The sequence below is a fragment of the Zootoca vivipara genome, chromosome 6 (assembly GCF_965207765.1).
Source record: "Zootoca vivipara chromosome 6, rZooViv2.hap1.1, whole genome shotgun sequence".
Classification (NCBI taxonomy): domain Eukaryota; kingdom Metazoa; phylum Chordata; class Lepidosauria; order Squamata; family Lacertidae; genus Zootoca; species Zootoca vivipara.
Window position 1 is genome coordinate 61,759,650 of NC_142589.1, and position 22,218 is coordinate 61,781,867.

General features: G+C 45.8%; 2 protein-coding genes across 11 annotated transcripts in view; both read left to right on the forward strand.

Annotated features, from left to right (window-relative positions):
* ZDHHC18 (zDHHC palmitoyltransferase 18) overlaps positions 1–13,766 on the forward strand; it is a 33,514-nt gene extending 19,748 nt beyond the window's left edge. For 3 of the 10 annotated variants that reach the window (XM_088672368.1, XM_088672367.1, XM_035121102.3), the window contains 4 exons: positions 643–745; positions 1,777–1,886; positions 4,634–4,733; positions 11,699–13,766. In XM_088672368.1, the coding sequence (XP_088528494.1) occupies positions 643–745; positions 1,777–1,886; positions 4,634–4,733; positions 11,699–11,788 (403 nt within the window). In that variant the 3' untranslated portion in view covers positions 11,789–13,766. Of the gene's footprint in view, positions 1–642; positions 746–1,776; positions 1,887–4,633; positions 4,734–8,382; positions 8,479–8,759; positions 8,924–11,698 lie in introns of all 10 variants that reach the window. The other 7 variants (XR_015950622.1, XR_015950624.1, XM_035121101.3 and 4 more) reach the window with 5 other exon arrangements.
* A 5,676-nt stretch (positions 13,767–19,442) lies between these two features.
* Positions 19,443–21,784, forward strand: SFN (stratifin). Its single transcript, XM_035121108.3, has one exon. The coding sequence runs from the start codon at positions 20,310–20,312 to the stop codon at positions 21,048–21,050; it is 741 nt and encodes a 246-aa protein (XP_034976999.1). The 5' UTR covers positions 19,443–20,309; the 3' UTR covers positions 21,051–21,784.
* The last annotated feature ends 434 nt before the right edge of the window (positions 21,785–22,218 follow it).

Here is a 22,218-nt window from a genome sequence, read left to right on the forward strand (position 1 = left end):
TAATTCTGCCTTAGAGCTAGGACTGATACAAAGAATGGCTTCATTTTGTAAAAATTGGACCACATAGCCCAGTGTCTTCAATCTTGCCCAATCTGAAAAACAAATTCTCAATGGTCCAAAGCAGAAATAATCTTCAGCCCTGTGATCTGCCTTCCCTTGATGCAGCTTGCCTGGTGCCATGTTCATTTCTTTTTGGTGTCAAATGGAGACCTTTTACATCTTCATTTTAACATGGCCTGTGTGGCTGTCCCGTATGATGTACGGCTTTAGTTTGTTGCCGCCATTTGTTATTTTTATTTTCTTGTTTATGGGTTTTGAATTTTAAAAACCAGCTAATTACTATACCTTTAACTAATCAGTGAATCCTTTAAAGGACTGAAAAGCTGGGTATCTGATATTGCATATAAATAGCTAGAGATATCAGAAACTGAAACCTGGTCCTCATGTATAGTATGTTTCTTGTTTTAGTGAACTACTTATAATTATCAACCAGTTTTTTTGTTCATGCCACCTTCCAGAAATATGCTGAAAGTGGTTTGAGAATTTGTAAACTAAAGGAAAAGATCCTTGTCTAGGACCATTTGGGGTGAGTGGGTTTTCCACAATCACATACTGATGTTCCTTCCTTGACTCTTCACTCACTGTGTTGGAATTGGTGGTCTGTTTCTTCTCAGTATGGTCTATTTTTGGCCTCTCAGGGTTTCACACTTACTTAGTTGCCTCCAACTTGACAACCAATGAAGATGTGAGTATATATTTTTCCATCTCTGTTCATCAAATAGAAGCCAAATCACTCCTTATTAGGGCTTTAAACCAATTCCACAATCAAGCAAACAGTAGCAGCCCCACTTCTAGCCAGTCACCCCAAAGACTATAATCTTTGTTTCTGGATTATACCTGGATATGCTGCATCAGGCCCCACCTTAGAAGTCATTCCCTCTTGTGTAGGAGAGAAAGGAGAATGCTTCTTCTAAAGTGGTGCTTGCTATCCACTATTTCTGTCAGATTCTCATACGAAATCCATCTGATTTCATCAGGACAACTTTTTAATTGATTATACTAACTTCTTATTTGATGAGATATGTTGTAGTCCTAATTCATGACTGGGGATAAGAGCAAAGCAGCCCTTTATACTTCTAAAGACTTTTATTTTATATTTGAATTTCTTAGTTGCTCTTCCATTTAAAGTGTTCAGATTGGCTTGCAAGGGAATGATAAAATTCTATATTATCTAAGACTTTAATCAATATATGGGGAACAAATCATTGTCATGCACTCCTCTATTGTGGAACTCTCTGCTCTGCACCTCAGTAGATTTCATATATGTAAATGGGGAGAATACAGATTAAGGCCTCTTAGATCTCCAGCAGATCTAAGAAGGTGGAGGGGTAATATGCAACAATGCACCCCAGACCATGCTGTCTGGGGCTGATGAGAATTCAACAATATCTGGAGGGCCACATCTTCCTTGTTCCTAATGCAGATAGATCATAGAAATTACCTAATCATGTTAACTAAAGGCAGCGGCAAGTACAGTCACTTTGCATTCTGTGGACAGTTGTTTTCTTCAGAAATACCTTCATTGCTGAAGTGTGCTGGCACTTCTGTGATTTGCTGATTCTTCAAAACTTGTGCATGTAGTCTATCTGCTCCTGAGCCTATATGAAGGACTCCAAAGATGACTCCAAAATTCTTTTATAGAGCACCCCAACACATTATTTTCATTATCTCCTGCCTCCTTTTCCTTTCCCTAACCATCTCTCTCTTGGATTGTAGCTCAAAGGAGCATGGTCAAGTAAAAGAGGTTCTGAATTTGCCAACCCCTACAGCCATAAAAGTATCTTCACCAACTGCTGTGCAGTGCTCTGTGGACCATTCTATCCCAGGTAAGGCCACTTGCTCCAGAATACATGCTCCTGAATCATGTTCAAGTGGGGAGATAGATACAGAACAGCAGTATGAATTGATGTGTGTATCAGTGTTGATTTGATGGGTAAGATATTACAGAAACCCAAAAGACAGGGACTTGCTAACTTGCCAAATTTTGCTTCTACTTTTGAATTGTAAAGTTGAGAGGGATGTTGCTGTTTTCTGCCATGACTGGCTTCTGCTGCTACTCTGTGCTACTGTGCATGTAGGGAGAACAAAAGAGAGAAACAACCAGTGTGTCAGGATCACGCAGGTGGCCCATCACCATGAGTAAGGAAGAAATGGGCATGTGCTTCCAAAGGTGGGAAGCTAACTCCAAAAACTATCTACAGTATACTGCTCAGAATGATGGCTGCTTCCTCCTTACAGCTTGAGAGAGGTTGGTCACATTCACTCATAACACAAAGCTGAGGTTATTGGTTTAATAAATCATACTAAGCACAAAGTGCATGCAAATGAATTTCTTCCACCTCGTTCCTCCCCTGGTGAGAGTATGCAAACACATCACAAAGGGGATGGTTTGGCATTGCCTCTAAACCCAGCATTGTGGTTGGTTTTGTCCTAACAAACAGTGATTGCTCACCAACCTTAAACCATGATTTGTTGTTGGCTTACTGGTGGTGGCTTGTTAGGATGAAACAAACAATGATCCTGGGTTCAGATGCAACACTAAAATGTCCCCTCCTTGGTTTGTTTACTTGCTCATGCCAGGGGAGGAGTGAAGCAGGACCGATTAAGTTGCGTGCACGATATGATTTGTTAAGCCAAGAACCTTTGCTCACCATTATGTGCACACATGTCTGTTGAAACAACACAGACACACAACAGACACACATACTCCTGTGCAAAACATAGACTTGGAAAGATGGAGGAAATTAAAAGAGATGGCAGTGGGGAGGGCTTGGGGGATGAGACATAAACTAAAGGCAAGCAAGAAATTAAATGTTGAAAGATGCAGAGCTCGCCCAATATATTTTTGCACTTGAGGCAGGAAATTCAAGTTCATCCCCTCTCTCCCTCTGCCCCTTAATATCACACACAAATTGCCTCCTTCAAGCAGCTTTTCCACTCAGCCTAATGGCAGGCCCAGCCCTGGAAAGATGTCAGGTCTGTAGTGCTATTATGAGCATTTGACAATTGCTGATGTAAGAAATCTCCATTGAGTAACATTCTTGTCTGTCTAGCACACAGTTCTACTGTATTTACAGATCCAAGTTTAACCTACCTGGTGCCTCGCTGATAATCCGAGTTTAACAACCTCCACATAGTCACAAGGGGGCAGAATTGGACAAAATGAAGGGCAATTATATCACTAGCATGTGGTGTTTATGAGATGACTCCTTGGAGGAATTTATGAGTACATATACCGGAGGAAAAGTTGTCAGCAAAAGGTTTTCCATGTAGAGTTTTTGGGAAGGATGATTTGGGCAGGACCTTTTGTTTCTGTTAGGTGCTTTCTATGGTATCCTGAGAAAAACTGGACATCCATGTGAGCTGTAACTTTTCCACAACTACAAGATTACATCAAATAGTCACTCCATGAACACTAAAGTTCAGATTAGGCTTGTCTCTTGGGAGTCTAAGAGGGTCCTTGATACTGTATGTTAGACTGTACAGCCTGACGGTGGTCAAATGAAATCAATGAAATATAGTGAAAACTTTTTTTATTGATTTAAATGTTTATATACTGCTATATCAGAAAAATTACTTCTGGTTTTCGTTTGCTCGGGAGCCAGAACATTCAGCTGCCAAGGTGTTCGGGAGCCGAGGTTCCACTGTAGTTGAAGAGTGCTTCCAGCTCAGCTTATTTTTTTACAGTTGCTTTTTGTGCCACTGTTATTGTGGATTCCTCAGCTCCTGTCTTCAATATATAGCACCTCCACATTGTTCCCTCTCTGAAACTACAATGGGCAATGAGCCGCTCTCATCATATGGGAGTCTGGCCTTTACAAAATGTACTCAGAATTTAGCCGTGATTTAACAGTACTTCCAGTAGATAGAACTCCATTCTATCCAAACCACCTGCAAGAGACACACTAAGTGTTTGATGGGCCTTGGACTCTTCACCCTTCCTGGATGGAGGAATTGATCTGCTTCAGGCCTCCTTGAAGGGAAAATTCAAGGTTTTCCTTTATGAACATTCACCTAAATTTTTGAGCACATGCCTTTGTTTTCATTTTTAAACATATTTATCATGTTTAAAATGTGCAGGTAAGAAGAGAAGATGCAGGTAAATATAATAAAGAAACATACTTTTCACCATCCATAATGCAAATCTTGATCTCCTCACCCGAGGGGCCAACTTTGAAAGGGACCACTCACCTCTCAATTATCTGACATCATAATGACATCACAGTTGGCACATGAGGAGGAAAGAGTGACCAACAGGACTGAACTTATGCACCAGCTGATGCACAAAGAGTTCTCTCTCTGTAGAACTTGGAGGCATGAGAATGTTCCCTGCAAGGAACTCACACATGTACTTGAACCAAGTGGGATTTAGGTTCTCTACCCCGGCGCTAATGCATAAATGATGCCCTTGATTTCATGTTTGTGATCCAAATGCAGGTTGGAATTCCCATCTCATCCACAAACATGCATTGACAAGGTGAAAAAGTTCTGCTGCTGCTGCTGATTTGGTTTAGCATTGATTACCAGACTGACCCCCCCCCTTGTTACTTGTTTTTCTTTTCCCCCACCCTAGCCTAATAGACAGAAGAGGATTTATCCAGGCGGATGCTGGGACCCCATCCACTCCTAAGAGTGAAATTCCTTCCTTTGGAACGAAATCCGATGCCAGTATGGTATGAGCCAACCCTTAAGCAGTCCTATGCCTATGCCTACCTCCAGCCGGTGCCTCTCCTCCATTTTACCATTTCCTGGGCCCAGGAAGGACAGCCTTGTAGGGCGGAGCCTCCAAAGTTCCTACTCAAAGCACATCCCATCGCCTTGTGCATTGATTTTTATTTGGTTTCATTTTTATACAGTGGAACTTAAATTGAACACTGTGGACTGCTGCAGTTAAGCCTAGACAGGGCCGTCTTTTCACAGTGGGGAAAAAAAGAGTACTGGAGCCACTTAGAGCAGAGAGTGCCTCTGGTTGGGAAATGCCAGCTTCTTGAAAGCCATCCACTCTCAGAGGGTCTTCTGCAGGGGTTGGTTGAAAAGGATGTAGTAGCTTGCATGGAGTTAGTACAATGAAACAGGGGGAACCAAGGTATCATCCCTGAAGCTACACTCCGGGTTATTTTTGAACTTGCTTCTCGGTTAAGGTGGACCGCTACGCATGAGGGATCCCACCACAAAAGATAATTGGTGCTGGCCTAAGTTGTAAGGCAGAGAGCTGAACCATTTGAGGACACAGCACGCCATGCCCTAGCAGCAAGTGGTGCTTGGTGATCTGCTTTGCCTGGCTCCCACCGATGGGAATGAAGGAGATGTAAACTGTTGAAGATCCCTAGGAAAGATCCTGAGTAGATCTATTTGATCAGCAATGATTTCTCACTTTGGGAACTGACCGGGAGTTGTCCTTGTTCGTTTCAATTGCATGATTGCTATGACAAGAGGATAAACACAGCCCAGTGAGGTTCTGTGTTTAATGGTTAGGAAAAAATGAAGTAAGCCAATCTGAGATTCTTAAGTGATGTGAATAGAGATGAGACATAATTCATTGGTGTGCATATGGGTGAGAGAGCTATGGTGGGGGTAGGGTAGGGAAATCCGTACACAGGAGACCTGTTGACCAAAGGCTATTTTCAAAGAGGAATTTGGAGGGATATCTTCCTGCATACACTGTCCAAAAATAAGCTTGTTTCCTGTAGGAAGTTGAGGCCATTCACTTCAATTCTTAACCAGTCACATAAAGACCAATATAACATGTTTCTTCTTACTGGAGATCCTCTTACAGTGCCTCCCATCTTGTTCTGCTGAGTCCTCATGCATATAGGAAGGTTAAAATATGTTAGATACTTGAAATGTGTTTATTAAAAGCTGCTGGATATTTTTGCACATATTTTGTAGGTTTTTCTAAGGGTTTTTTTAAAAGTAACTTTTTACTATACATAAACCTGTGTGACAGGTTCTTGGAACCACATTAGATATATAATTATTATTACAATGTTGGAATTTTTGTATCAAGTAATTTTCATACACAAAGATCTCTAAGTCATTATTTCCTAGACTTCACCAGTCCATAGGAAAAGATGGGGAGCCCATAGGACACATGACGGCTAGCTAGATTCTCCTTTCTTATCCCTATAGACCTGCAGAAACTAAGGTTTGTGGAAAACATGGTAGGATCTCTGGTCTCAAAGGGAGAAATAAAGGGACATGAGCATTCCCTGCCTTGCATCTGCAGAGAATAAGGAAGGTTCAAACATTGCATCTTTTTAAAAATAAAAATTGGCATAATTGTAGTCACCTTGTAGGAATTTGTGTTAATAGTTAGTGACTGAGTTAGCAGTTGGATAGTGAGTAAGTCAGATCTTTCCTTCCAACGTCATTCATGCTGTTCAGGGCCGTGTTACATCCATCAGCACTTTTGAGTGGCACCACCCCATTCAGCAGAATGTCCTTGAGAGCGATCAGTTACAACAAACAAGCACCTGGCAGATTTCACCCACTAGCCAGTAGAGGATTCTTGTAAGGGTTTCTCGAGATGGGCAGCAAATTACCCAGCCCTGTAGAGAGGTGTGTGTTTTGTGAAGAGGAAATTAGCATCCTCCACCTTGCACTCTCCATTAGTAAGCGTTAACTGACATATTGTGGTGGGAGTAGCCAACTGTGTGTCCTCAAGATGTTTTTGTACTATAACTCCTATCATTCCTAACCATTTATAGGGCTGTCTGGGGCTGATAGGAGTTGGACCTAGAGGGTCCTTAACCCTGTTCTATGCTTCCCTTGCTTTTCTTATTAATTTTGTTCAGACAGCATATTCAGACAGCATTCTAATGCGTTTGCCTGACAAATCAGGAGAGTTACAATGAGAAACCAAGAAGCTCATATAATCACTTCCCTTTCTAAAACTTAGAAGTTTGTCTTAAGCTTGCACTTAAGACAAGCTCAGATACATACTGGACTAGGGCCATACTGGAACATTCTGCTGGTGTCTAAAGACTTCCACACCATTTCCCATTCAATCGGGTGTGTGTCTGGAATACATGATACACACCCATCTCTATAATAGGGCTGCTTGACCTGCATTTTTATTTTGATAGGCAAAATTTGGCTTATTCGTACTGCAGATCTGAAGGGTTTCGTAACTGATCGGCCTCTTGGAGAACCTCCAAGTATGACTTATTCCCCCAGGAGGTATGACAGGTCTTGCAATTCTCTTCTGCTAAATATAGGACCCCAAGAAACTATGGGTTTCCTAGCTAGTCCTCATCCTGACATCTGGATGCTATTGCAAAGGCTATTCCAAGTGTTGTGCTGGCTGATGCATGGGACAAGCGCTTGAACACATGTGCCATTTTGGCAAGTGCCAAATCCGTTAATATTAAGACTCTTGAACCTTGATGTTGAAGGCAGCAGTGTCCCCGTTGTGCCCTGCATCGTGCCAGAGATGTCAGCCTGTGCTGTTTCCATCACAGCCACATTAACAGTCTCATCTGTGAAGCGTGCATTTCCAAAGGATAGCTTTGCCAGCACAGGCAAGGCTTCTGGAACTACCTGCTGAAAAGCTAGCAGCTTTGCTTTCCAAGAGTTGGAAACACACTCATTTCTTGTACAACTTTTCAGGAACAGAATCAAAAGTGCAGGAGGGAGAGAAGATTCCTGGCTTCCATATGCCAGGCACACTAATCATTGTCTGTCCTAGATTACCCTCTTATTTACAGAAGGGTGGCCTCATTCAGTTATCAGGGAAGGATCCTGTTCTTGTTGAGGGAGAGCTCAGGCCACCCTCCAACACCATCTTATTTGTAAAGCTCAGGGAGGGAGGGAGGGAGGGGACAAGGACTTGTAGCAGTGTTACGTCTGTGTGGGGAGTTTCTTTTGTTATTTGCTTTTGTAATAAAAATTTTTATTTTTAAAGAGCTAATCGCTTTGAATTTTGTGTTTGCATTACCATAACACTAGATTTAAAGCTCAAGCTCCTTCCAATAGCAAGAAGCTGAGCTTGGGCAAATCACTGGAGGAAGAACATCTGCTGGTTAAGACGGTTGCCTGGATGCTGACACTAGAGACCAGCAGGCATAAAAGCAACTCCTAAGTGCTCTAATTGTGGTTGAGGATATGGGGGGATCTGTGTACTGTTAATTGCAGTGATTTAGTAGTGTAGAGTTTCAAAGTAGCTGTAACTTAAGCTGGCCTATCCCCGCACAAAGCAGCACGTTATGCTACTGATGGAGGGCACAGCATGCTCTTTCTTTCTCTCTTCCCCTTTCCCTCCCCCAATTCTACTTCCCCAAACCTGAGACTGCCATGGTGCATAATCTCTGGTGTCTTCTCTAGGAGGATGCCTGCCAGGACTTTGCCATATCTTGCACTGCCTGATGGGATAACCCCATCCCACAGGATGGGTTAGCACTGCTCTCTGAAGGTTAGCTGGTAAGAACGCATTGGTTTTTCCCCCCTCGCCCTCATCTGGTGAATCATCTCATTGTTGCCGCATGAATTGCTTCAAGCCTGGAGCCCATCTATCCCTCCAGTCTGTGTGGCTGTTCTCATTTTGTTGTGTGCCCCACAACCCATCCCACCAATAGCTTAAGCCTCGTGAAGATCTGTGAGGCCTGTGTGACAGCAAGGTAGCCGTGAGGGATAGGTTAGGAGAATCTTGAGCAAATGAGATAGATTTTCATGGTACCTTCTACTCTCACCTCCCATGGCAGGACTCCCTGTGGCACTAAAACCATCATTGCACATGTGGAAGTTGTCCAGGCAATCTTTTCAACGTGATGGGAACATATTTTCACACATGGTCTGTTTCTTGCCATGTATGGGCTACTGCATGATGCCCCAGCTTATCCCAGTAGATTTTGAGACTACACAGGAGGTAGGAAATGTCTTCACAGGCTTTTTGGGCAGGTCTTTACACTTCTGTATGATGGCTTGGAGGACTAAAAATGAAAATTACCTCCCATGTACTAGTTACTATCATGAAGTAGTCAAAAACTAGGCAGAAATGTTTAGGAAATCTCTTGTTTGTGTAAATCAAGTTATAAATTAAGTTAGGGTTGTGGTTGAGCCTAACATGTCATGAGTATGCCATGCACAGTTATTTTCCAAAAGCTGGGACCAGGGAGATGCTTAAGCTTGACCGGGGGGGGGGGGTCCCAAGTCCCAATACTGCCAACTCACTATTGCAACTAGTAGCAGATGATTTTTATAGTAGGTTATCAGCTCAAACACTTTTGGGGTGCAGAACAAGGGATGATGTCCAGGATCATCAGCCTGCACCTACCTTGTTTTCATAAAGGATATTTTAGTTTAGGGCAGGTTAAGGTGGAGACAGGGTAGAAAATATCACCACTTAGCATACTTTATATATAGTATGTAATCACATTATCTCTGTTTTTCTCATGACTACCCTGTATGATCAGTATTCTCCCTATATTTCAGGTGGGACTGAGGCTGTGGGTGGGTGGTTTGCCTAATAGACCCACTCTCACATTTGAGGTGACAATTGAACCAAGGACTTCTTGGTTTACAGCCCAGTCTCTTAACCATTACCCCAGCTGGTGTGCAGGGTATCCACACCCAAATTTTAGTGAAAAGCCAGAATCTAATCTGCTATCTTGGCTCTGCTCTTTTAATGGCTGTTGCCCCCACCCTCTCTGGTGCTCTCATTTTGTTGCCATCTCACGTCCTCCAAAATGAGGCTTAACTGTATCACATCTGTATGTGCATTGCTGGTAAGTAATTACGAGGATGCTTTGTTTGACAACAGTGTTGAATAAGGTGTGCAGGTGTTCCAGAACTCTGCTTCTCATTTGATTCAAAGGAGTATATTGATGTATGGAAGCTCACTGTCTTAACTTTGGGAAGTTCTGAATGTTTTCATTACAGATAGATGCCCTGAGGTATTGAGGTGGACTAAAAATGTAGATGTTCTGGAATAAGAGATATCTGGCAGCATTATCACTCACAAACAGTCTCATATTCTAATGTCTGTTTGCCTGGCTTGAATTGGTGCTGTTGCCCAGCCCCTAGGTTTATTTGTTGTGACTGTTTCATGACAAAAATAGTCATAGCTTCCCAAAGTCTTTGGTTTATATTAGGGATGGGCAGGGAGAGGGGTCTGACTCTCGAGACTCTTACCAAGCCAGCACACCCCTTGCCAACAGTGCTTTGCACCCTTCCTTGAGTATCTTTGCCTTGAACTCTGATAATACTTTTTCACTTGCCTGGATGAAGGATAGTGTGTGTGACGTGTGTAGAAACAAGCCTGCTGTACAAAGGTAAAATTAACATTCATTGCTCCTTTTGGCCCTGCTCATTGCTGTCGTTTGCCTCCCTCAAGCTTGCCTAGGGCTGAAAAACAGGTTCCCCACCCCTAGTTTATATGTTACCCTTGATGAGGAAATGCATGTTAACCACCCACCTGCCCACCTCACTTTCTCCTGTCTCCCATCAGCAAAAACAAATCTGGAGAACCTTCCTTATATCTTGCTCTCTCTTCATCTTGCCTTCCCCACTCCCCATCACTCACACAGAAGGGAGAAAGCTGTTGCTGCCCACTTGTCCTTGGCAAGAGCAAGCAAAAGGAGAAGCCGCTGGGGCAATGAGGGTTCTGCTAGCCGATAAAGCAAACTGCTTATGTTGGGCTTGCGGTGACAGTTCTCTCCTTGCTGGAGTGCTGGGCAGAGCAGAAGAAGACTGAGCACTTGGGTTGAGCTTTCCAGCCTGTATTCACTGCTAGGGAAAGGGTGGGATGCGAATTCCAAATAGAACCCATCCCAGGCAAAATGCAACTTGCTTCCATCTGTTCCCCCACAGCCTGAGTGCTCGGCAACCCAGCAAAGCCTCTTTTCACACCAGGGGCAGCCAACATGGTGCCCACCAACAGCTGTTGGACTGCAGCTCCCATCACCCCTAAACATTAGCCATGCCGGTGGCAGGTTGGCTATTTCCTACTTTTTAACTGTTGCTGCATATACAGTATTGTATGATGGGGGCAGTGTGAAATGAAGTTCCTAGCTATCCTGCTCAAAGTGGGCCGTGTCTGAACGGAAGAGTCCATCAAACGGTCCTTTACCACACTATTTCTAGTGTTGAGATGCATCGTGAACTTTGGGACACTTCTCTCTTCTGATATGGCAGCAGAGGCTGTAGCTAAAACAGATGCCAAGGAAAGTGAATTAAGTGACTTGGGAGGCAACCTGACACACTTGGCTTCTGCCTGTAGTTTGCTATCCAGACATTATCAGGCATTTCCTTGCCTGTCCTTTTTTTACACTTGCATGCCCACATGAAACACTAATCAGGACCCCCCCCCTTTTTGTAATTACACTTAACTTATCAGGATCACTTTGAAATTCCTTTCTTTGGTAGTCTGATATACCCAACGGCTCCTTTTCCTGACATTTCTCACCTGAGCATTCATAAAGTCATCCTTACCAGAATGGCACTTGTTCCACATTTACCCAAACTGCACTAATTTCCCAGGATCTTCCCCCTTCCTCCTCTTTAGCTTGCCTGAAGGCACCTACTCCTGTAAACACACCCTTTTTTTCTGTCTCTGGTGTTTCCTTTTACTAATCCTCTTTCTTTCTCTCTCTTTTTCTCTCTCTGTTTTTCCCCTCTTCCTGCACTGCTTGGGAACATCCAGTGTGTCCGGGGCACAAAAGAGATTTTGAGGACCCTCTGCGCCTCGTGGCAAAACCCAAGGCGACCCCAAGAGGCTCTGTCAAATATCTGAAAGTACAGCCATTGCCACCACCTGTGCCTCTCTACCCTCCAGGGCTATCTTTTTTTTTTAATATATCGCTGCATCTCTTCCCGTTTCACAGCAAGAATAGGGAGATGCCACATGCACAAGGAAAAAGCTACTCCAAACCCTCAGGCAGAGGTGCTCCTGCTGTCTGTAGGGTTTGAAGCTTAAAGCCATACATGCCACCTGCTGTGAGTGCAATAACGGGAGTTCCTATTTTTTTGTGGGTGGGGGGAATGGACTCCAGCATCTAAGCACATCAATGCCAGGGTGAGTTTTTATCTAGTCTTGCTCTGCAGAAAAGATGTCTCAAGACTCCAGAGATTCTAGGAGATAATTGTGTTACTTTTCTAGTCAATTGAAGGCACCCACCTCTTCTCTCTCCCCTGCGCCCCGATCTGCTTGTGGTGTCAAGAACTGATGTGGTGTCTTTAGCTGCAGCAGAGCAGGGCCCATTAAGCTGTGTTTGCACTAGCTGTTTAATGTGCTCCCACTTGATGCAGTTGGTCAAAACTTGCATCTGTTTGAATGCGATGTGGTGCATTAGAACTGTGAACCAAGACCCAGGGCTCTGTGTGTCTGTGATGTGATGTGGTTCCACAGGAGCATTAAAAACAATTTTGTTTTAACGTGGTAATGGATGCAGAATTCCTGTTCCTGAGAATCTCATGCTTTTTTCCTTTAAAAAGGGCAAGTTCTAAACCTTAATCGTTACAAAGATATGCTTACTATGTGTAGGTGCTGTTTCTGCCGAAATTTCAAAGCCAGAAGGGTAGCAGACTTGGATTTCCAATGACTCAAGGTGGAGATTCGGTTCTCTACATCACCCTTCACTCCTTCCCATCACTGGCGAAAAAAACAGAAATATGCAAATTTGTTAAATGATTATGTAAATAAGTCAACTTGCATAATTTATACACTGCGTAATTTAGCTTTTCATGATACAGAACTTTCTTTTCTTCTACCTTCTTAAGCACAGAGTGGTACACAGCCCTGCTATATAGGATGCTGTGCCTAACCCCTGTCTTGGGCTGCCCCACGAGGGTGAGAGGAGCCAGCTTCACCCCAGAGTGCAACCCTTCCCTTCTGAAATGCACAAATGTAGCTGATACGGCCTGCAAAGCAGGATTTTGCATAGGCTGTGGATTAGAGAACCCACATCTAAGCTGCTTATTCAAACTTTTGAGTGTTGGGGGAAGGTGCACACTCCTTGGGTGTAGTCAGATAGGAATTTGTACCTTCCGGCATTTTAACTTGCTAATAAGCTCACTTGTTTTTAGGATTCCTTTAGATCTATTCCCTCTCTTTCATCAGGGGTCCCCAAACTACGGCCCCGGGGCCGGATGCGGCCCAATCGGCCTCCCAATCCAGCCCGCGACGACCCCCGCCGCCTGCTGCCGCCACGCGCGCAGCAACAATCTTAAAAGTTGGCAAAAAATCGCCGAAAATCCTTTGTGCGCATGCGTATGGGCCTCTCCCGACCCAGAAGAGGTCATTTCCGATGCACTTCCGGGTCGGGGGAGGCCCATACGCATGCGCACAAGCGTTTTTCGGCGATTTTTCCCCGACCGTGTGCATGTGCGCATGCACACGGGCGCGCACTCCCCCGCCCTCCGGCCCACTGCGCGCGCACTCCCCTGCCCTCCGGCCCGCCGCGCGGTCGGCGCGGCGGGCACCGGCCCGCTGCGCGGTAAGTCTGGGGACCCCTGCCTTTCATCCTCCACACCAAAAATAAATAAATAAACCATTAACAGTATTTTGTAGTGCTTATCCAACAGTTCCTGTACAGAATTCTGCCTTGCCTCACCTTTTGCAGGTAGATGAGGGCCAAGGAACACAGGGAGGTTGTCAGGTGGCTCTACAGGGAGCAAAACCAAACCCTTTCGGTCCCTTAAGTGTAGTTGTGTAGGGTTTGAAATTCAGTTATACCTTTCACTTTTGTAACAATAAAATTTCTCCTATCTTACTCCATGACTGTCTGGTTTTTGCGTTTTAATTGATGGAAACATCCTCTTTGCAGGGCCGTCCATTTTTCTTTGCTGCCTACTACTGTATACACCTAACTCTGCCTGTGATCTTGCAATCACATGGTGTACATGGTGGACTGTTGCAAACAGCAAACTTTAGACTTAAATCTGCAAAGGCTAGATGGTTAAATAGCTGGTACGAGGTAGCTTTGTATGATATTCTCTCTCTCTCACACACACACACACACACACACCTTGCATTGTGTACCACTTGTGTCCCTCCATCTGTTGCCTGTCTCCAGCTCCCATCATCCCTGCTCATTGGCCAGGCTGGCTGGTGCTGATGGGGGCTGGAGTCTAGCAACATCTGCAGGCCCACAGGTTCCTCACCCCTACTCTACAATGAAGAGAGGCTCCTGCACAAATGAGAAAACATGGTACAGGAACTGACAGCTGTGTTGGATTTTTACACTACAGGGAGCATTTTATGGTACAAGCAAGACAATGTCACTCCATACTTATCAAGTCAGAAGTGTTTCTCAGACTCTAGGACAAAGACTAATGTCTGTTCTAGTAATGTATGGTTGGATAATCAAGAAAAATGACCGGAACCGTCTTTTCCCCATTGCTGGGAATGTGTGCAACAGCCATCTTGTATGAGCTGAAAATGCTTCTTGGGTGGTTTAGTCATGACATCAGTATGCTGACCAGCAACAAGCAAACTCCCCTTAGATTTGAAGCTGACTCAAGAATCATGAGCTTTCTTGGTGAGTGATTAGAAAACACTCATCCGTTTTCCAAGAGTTCTCGCCTGGCTTGCAATGGTACATTTGCACTGATGGTACCACCCGCATGCTCATTATATTGTGTTCTCTCCTGGGAATTGTGTTCCAGCACCACCAATGCCAGAAAACTGCTTGGAAATTCAGCCTCACAAACTTTGGGGACATTGCTAATGCCAGCAGAAGCACTGTGTTTGTCATGAAAAAGTGCCACACAAGCATATAATTATGTGTTCTGCGATTCTGCAATGTGATACAAGACACTCCCTTAAGATCCTGCAGGAATGTGAGGAGGTTGCAACTGTAGCTCAAGAACCACCTTAGTGCAGAATCTGATAGCAGACGCCCACAAGATTATTTTGTTTTTCTGGTGCTATTGCTTTTTATAACATTTCTATACCACCCTTCCTATAAAAGGGCTGTGTACAATCAAGCAATGAAAACACAGGGACCCTTGGCAAGAAACGCAGCCCTTCCAAGTCCCAATAGTTTTGCTAGCTTGAGGAAAGAATTCATCGTTTCCGAACAGTTTTAATTTATTTGGATTGGAATCCTGGGTAAATGCCGTCCCTAAAACAGGCCAACTTCCTTGCACAACCAATTAGCAATATATGGATCTGAGTCAGACCCATGACCCATCATCTATATGGGCTGACAGCAGCTTTCTAGCTCTTCAGGCAGTGTCCGTCTCCCCCCCCCCCCCCCCCCGGTCATCACTTGCTTTTTCAACTGGAGAGGTCAGAAATTGAACCTAGGGCCTTCTGCATATAAATCAGGTGTTCTTGGCATACAGCATATAGCACTCTTCAAATACTTGGTGTGCTGTCATGCTGAAAAAAAGGCCAAAGACTTGTTCCCTGTTGTCACAGAGGACAGGCCTAGATCAAATAGGCTTAACTTACAGGGAGGGCAGGTTTCAGCTGAATATGAAGAGAAAGCTCTCAGCCGAGCGGTTTGCCAGTGGAACCAATACCTGGGAGTGGATGGGATCTGCCTTGCGGAGATATACAACCAGCCACCTGCAGAGCTGTACCTAGAGGTTGGCAAGACTGCCCCCCCCCCAAAAAAAAATCACCCCAGGTTTGTCTCCAGCTATCTGTGTAAGATTGCGAGCTTAGATAAGAGCTGGGAGCTGAGCAGTAAGAGAAATGGCAAAACTGTATGATGGTAGACAGCTGGAGACTACGGGGTGTGTGACATAAATGTGTGTGGTGATACAATGCCGCCATCACAGCAAGATCAAACACAGGAGAAGTTTCAAGTAGTTGGGTCACATAAAATGTAGTACTTTCTAGTGTGGCTATTACAGCAAGGTGTTTTTCTGTGGAGGGGGGGGGAGCGCCGCTACAGCTCCTTGCCAAGGGCACAAGGGACCCTAGGTTTGCCTCTGGCCACCTGTTAAAGGCTGCTCTAGCTCTGGATCCCCTGCTTTGAGCAAAGTTTGGACCAAATGGTTCACAAAGCCATTTTCCTTCCAGTGCTCTGAAATTGGACACCCCTCCTACAGTGCTGGTTGGTGCCCATTGTGATTGCCGGGGCTGAATATGGGGAACCCAAACAGTAGGTGGCACCAGAGCCAATGAGAGGCAGAGCCACCTAGTTCTGGATATGTCCCCATCCTCCCACCTGAGTTCTGCTAGAGCAAAACTGAGGCTGGGGAGGAGGACACCCCCTAGGCTTGCATAAAGTCAAGCAGGTGGGCTGGCTGAGACTAGAATGGAAGTTGGTGGGGCAGCACCCCATTTAGCCTAATGGCTCTGATTCCACTATCCTGCTACAAGGCCCTTGAAGCTGTCTGGGTGTGTTCCGGGGCTCCTGACCCATTTTCCTCCCTCACCTTAGGAATCTCCCTGCACCACCCAGTCGCTTGAGTTGAAAAGAAAAGTGCGGTCTGTGTCACACTGCTAAGATGCTACAAGGCAGTTTTGCTCAGACCACATAACGTAGATCAGCAATGAGTCACCCCTGGTGGAACAATTCACCTTCTCAAGCTGGAGCAACTGAGCTATCAGCCACACCCATCCTCTCCTCATGCTAGCCTGGGATGTATCACCCTAGGCTCAAAAAACACTCAGCAGTGCAAGGAATTTGTCATGCAGTTGGGCTTTCTCCCATCTGTCTTTTCGGCAGTGTCAAAAGAAAAGAGAAGTCTTTCGGCAAGTGGCAACAGGTTTAGTTCTGAGAGTGAAACTTTTTCTGTACTTTCATGGAGACTAATGTGGAGCATGGCAAAGAAAAGAGGAGAATGTATGGGTAATGTTTGTTGAAGTCTCTTTGTAGCTATATAGAAGGTTCCAGGTTCGTTCCTCAGCGTCCCCAAGCAGGTCTGTGAAAGACTCCTGTATGAAATCCTAGAGAGATGCTGCCAGTTAGTGTAGATCAGTCAACATGGTGTCCTCCATATGTTGCTGGACTATAACTCCCAGCATTCCTAGCCATTGGCTATACTGGCTAGTGCTAATGGGTGTGGGAGCCCATCAGCATCTGGAGGGAACCACATTGGCTACCCCTGCTGACTACATGTTACTTTATGTAGCCAGTTAGTATATATGGATCTAGACCAGGCATAGCAACCTTGGCTCTCCAGATGTTTTGGAGCTACAACTCCCATGATCCCTAGCTAACAGGGCCAGTGGTCAGGGATCATGGGAGTTGTAGTTCCAAAACATCTGGAGAGCCAAGGTTGCCTATGCCTGAGCTAGATTCTGTATATGGCTGAATCCTGTGCAATGCTGTACACCATAGGCACCAACTCCTTAGGGTGATGTGTCTTCAGCCCCCTCCATATTGTTTAGCAGGGGGCTCAGCCCCACTCCCAATATTGAGGGGGCAGAGGAGGCTGAGCGCTGAGCCAAATGTGGTGCAGCATCAGTGACAGGCTCCTCTTGAGAGTGCGAGAGAGGAGGAGCTGTGGCCATTGACGCTGTGCAGCGCTGGACTAGGCACTCAGCTGCCTCCTGACGATGCACATGCAACATTTGTGGTGGGGAAGAGAATGTGCTTTAAATATACAGTGGCACCTCAGAAGTCTAACGGAATCCATTCCGGAAGTCCATTTGACTTCCAAAATGTTCGGAAACTAAGGCACGGCTTCTGATTGGCTGCAGGAAGCTACTGCAGCCAATTGGGAGCCGTGGAAGCTGCATCAGACATTTGGGTTCCAAAGAATGTTCGCAAACCAGAACACTCACTTCTGCGTTTACGGCGTCCGGAAGGCAAAACGTTCGACTCGCAAGGCGTTCAGGATCCAAGGTACAACTGCATGGTGTATATGCAGTTTTAGTGATCTCTCAAAATGCAGTGAGCCAGTTACAGCAGTAACTCGGTTCTTGAACGTAATCTGTTCCAAAAGACCGAGCCAGTTCCAAAACATTAGAAAACTGAGGCGCAAAGGGCTGCCCGCAAATTCAACTGAGAAAACTGAGAAACACGTAGCGGATGCTGTTCAACTTCCAAGGCGCGTTCAAAAACAGAAGCATTTACTTCCAGTTTTTCAGTGTTTGGGTTCGAAAACGTTAGTCAACGGAGATGTTCGAGAACTGAGGTACTGTATTCTGCTGCATTTGGGGCCCCTCCTGGTGAGTTGGGCCCTGGACCTCAGTCCCAAAGTCCTTCCCTGACAGCACCTGCAGTTGCTACGAGTCAGAGTGGACAGTACTGGGCTAGATGAGCCAGTAATTTGATTGACTACAAGCAGCTTCCTAAGATAGGTGTGCAAGATCCTTGGCCTGTGATGATTTGTCGTGGCTGATTCACATATGCCTATCATCAAATGAGGTTGCAATCACCGAGTGTGAACATGTGTGAACAGATGCCACATCCGCACCTCTCCGAAGAGTCGTCCATTCCTCCCTGTCAAACTTTAAAGTGACTGTTAGGTGTGGCAGGTGCTTCTTGGAGATATCACAGAAAAAGAAAACGACTCCAGCCAACAAGCTTGATACCTTTGAGCTAAATCTTGGAAGTCATTAGGTGATTATCTGTATTATTGTCTTTCTATTAGCTGCAAGTCACTGGGCTAAGGAGATTTATGTTCTATCACAAGCAAAGTTCCTTGAACTTGGATCTCTATGTAAACTTGAATAGCTGTGTTAAAAACAGAACAGTTAGGAGGCTGGGCTATTAGGGCAAACGGGACAGTGCCTCACCAACCTCAGTCTGCCAGTAAGCTTCATGTGTCTTAGTCCTTTGCTTCCAGCCACAGCAGAGCTCAGCCAGCCAGCCAAGTGGGGGGGGGGTACTTGCCTGGAGACAGAGTCTGCATACAAGGTCCAGTCCAGTCCAAAGGTAAGGAGTATCTTAGTTCACGTAGTCAAATAATCCAGGGGTCAAGAAAGCCAAAGATCCAAGGTCACAAGAAGCAGCAAGGTCTGACCAGGAATGATTAATGTTGTTTCCCGCAACTGACTGAGGCTGGAAACCCTGCTTAAGAAAGCTGGGGCCTGTTGGTTCTCATCAGGAGCAATAAGGCTGATCAGCAGCAGGTGGAGTCACTTCACCTTCTGCTCCTTCAGGCTGCTGCTCAGCAGGTGAAGCTGACTCCTGGCCCATGACGTCCAATGAGTTTCTTCCAAAGAGCATCAACCTGGAGCTTTTCACCACTTGGAGAAGTGGGGTTGAGCATAGCCATATTTGACTATCTGCAAATTCTTGCAGGTGGCAGTGGGATATGTGTCTAATGAGAATATGCCATTTTGAGTTACAGGCAACTGGTCATTTACGCAGGGGTTACATTCCAAGCCACCATGCATTTAAGTGAAATTGCATATATTTGAAACACCATTGAAAAAGCCTGCAAACACCCTGTTCTGCCCCCACCCTGTCCTTTTCTGTGATGTTTTGGGGTCACGTCCATGTTCAGCACTGTCACACACAGTTTGCATGCACATATTGAACACACGTAAATTGCTCCATATAGCTGAATATCGTCTGCACATGACTTGTCTATAACTGCTCTCTAAAATGGCTCATGCAGCCATAAAATCACAATAAAAATCCTGTTTAAAAGATCAACAAAACAACAACAGTATACCAGCCACAGTGACCGCTGGGGTCCTGTTCCATTGATCATATAAACTGGTCCCATGTTCGGAAGGGAGGCAATTTCACATAGTCAGTACTGGGTGCATAGATGCCACACATTTAAAGCACACGCAACAATCCTGGGAACTGTAGTTTACCCCTCACAGGTCTAGGATTCCCAGCACACTTGGAAAAACTACAGTTCCCATGATTTTTTGGGAGGAGGAATGTGATTAGATATATGATGTGTAGGCATACTGAAATCCCCTGGAAAATACTGGCTAGAGAATGCTGGGGATGGACAGGGGTCAAGATTGGGACTTGTGGGTCAGGTTAGGTTTTTGTGCACTGCCCCCTGGAGGGGAACAGACGCTCTTTTATTTGAGCTCATGCTCTGTGGCCCATTTTTGTCCACTGATGCCTCTATCAGGAGGACAAGCGACCTCTTGCCCAAGAGGTGTCTCTCTCTCTCTCTCTGGGCAGGTGAGCATTCATTCACCGTCTTGCTCAAAGAGTGAATCACTGCCACTTTCCTTTTAAGGAGAGGCTGCAGGAAAGGAAGTGGGGGAAGGGCAGCTCATTGAGCGCTTCTTCACCACGCCTTGTTCTTGCTCCAGGCTGAGACGCCAAAGCCAAAAGCCGATCCCGGCAGCTGAACTCAGCAGAGACTCTTGAGGGCTCTTCGAGTAGCTGCCTGATCTCTCTCCTTGCCCAGCACTCCCTTCCGTTGCCCCCACGATGGCCAGGAACCACCAGGTGCAGAAAGCCAAGCTGGCTGAGCAGGCCGAGCGCTATGAGGACATGGCCGACTTCATGAAGGCAGTGGTGGAGGACGGAGCTGAACTCTCGAACGAGGAGCGCAACCTCCTCTCCGTCGCCTACAAGAACGTGGTCGGCTGCCAGAGGTCTGCCTGGAGGGTCATCTCCAGCATCGAGCACAAGACCGAGGAAGGTGACGACAAATCCCAGCTGGTCAACGAATACCGGGAGAAGATTGAGAAGGAGCTGAAGGATGTCTGCAACGTTGTCCTGGGGCTGCTGGACAAGCACCTCATCCAGAAAGCCGGCGACCCAGAGAGCAAAGTCTTCTACCTGAAGATGAAAGGCGACTATTTCCGCTACTTGGCCGAGGTGGCCACTGGGGATGACCGCAAGCAGATCATCGACAATGCACGGAAAGCTTACCAAGAGGCAATGGACATCAGCAAGAAGGAGATGCAGCCCACGAACCCTATCCGGCTGGGCCTCGCCCTCAACTTTTCGGTCTTCCACTATGAGATCGCCAATGCCCCAGAAGAGGCCATCAAGCTAGCCAAAACCACCTTTGACGAGGCCATGGGCGACCTGCACACGCTCAGCGAAGACTCCTACAAAGACAGCACCCTCATCATGCAGCTTCTCAGGGACAACCTCACATTATGGACTGCAGAGTGTTCAGGAGAAGAAGCAGGAGAGGCTGGTGAAGAGCCAAAGAACTGAACTTTGCAGACTGCAGAACGACGGTAACTCATTGTCTCCCCTGCAACCTCACTGTCTCTCTCCCACCTGTCCCACTTTCCCAACCCATCCTATTTTTATAAGATTCGTTTTCTCCAGCTCCTGGGAGTTCCAGCTGGATTTTGATAGCAAAAGGGGACTGATCCATGCACAAATGGGACGTCAGCATTTACCTAACTCTCATGTGGCAGCTTTCTGGAGGGGCATCACTATTTCCTGGCCTCTGTACTTCCTGGTATGGGACCTCTTCCTGCAACCCAGAGCTCCTTGCTTTGTATTAACTCTTGTATCTATCTGGTTAGCACCTGGTTAACACACGAGTCTTCCTGACCTGTCATGGAGGACAGAGATATCTGAATGTATATGTGTGTATACATATATTTAGTGTTTAACTGTGGAAGAAATAATTTTTTGTATTGTTTTGCATGGTAAAGTTGCCAAAGTAGCAGCTGAACAGAATTAAGCAAGAGTTGTCACCTTTGCTTCTCACAGCCCCCTTTAAAAAAGAAATCTGCTGGGTTTTCTCACTCAGGGCATCCTGTTGTAAGAAGATGGAGGTGGTGGGCCTTTTCAGGGGTAGCAGGGGGGCAGGACGGGTGGAACTCTTCCGAGCGGGTTAAGAATAGCAATCTCAAGAGGGCCTCTTGTTATCATGGTGTTACTGAGGTGGTTTGCTACAGTCTTCTTCCCCAATAAAAAGTTCACTTTCACACCTACCTTTTGTAGTTCTGGTCTTCACTTTCTTTCTCCCCGCACCCCAGACCCCCTGGGCAGTAGGAGGGGGAATGAGGTGGCACCCAAAGGGTTCCCCAACCCTTCTTACTGGCATGCTGTGGGACAGGGAGAGAAGATCCAGGAAATGCGCAAGCCTAAGCATATACTTGCGGAAGACAGGTTGATGCACGTCAAGGCAGCTTTCCTGCTCCTCTGAAATTTGAGACACTCCTGCAAGCTTCAGGGGAGGCGGGAGGAAAGGTTACGCCTGAAGGCAGAGCGGTGCAACCTGAAGATGAGGTTGGGCCTTATCTGGGAAAGAAAGAGGCCAGGGTGGAGTAGCAGAACCACCCTGGGGAGAGGCAGCCAGGGACAAGAATGGCTTTGATCTGGGCAGAAAAGGGAGGCTGCTGCTTACCTACCCAGGAGAAGAGCG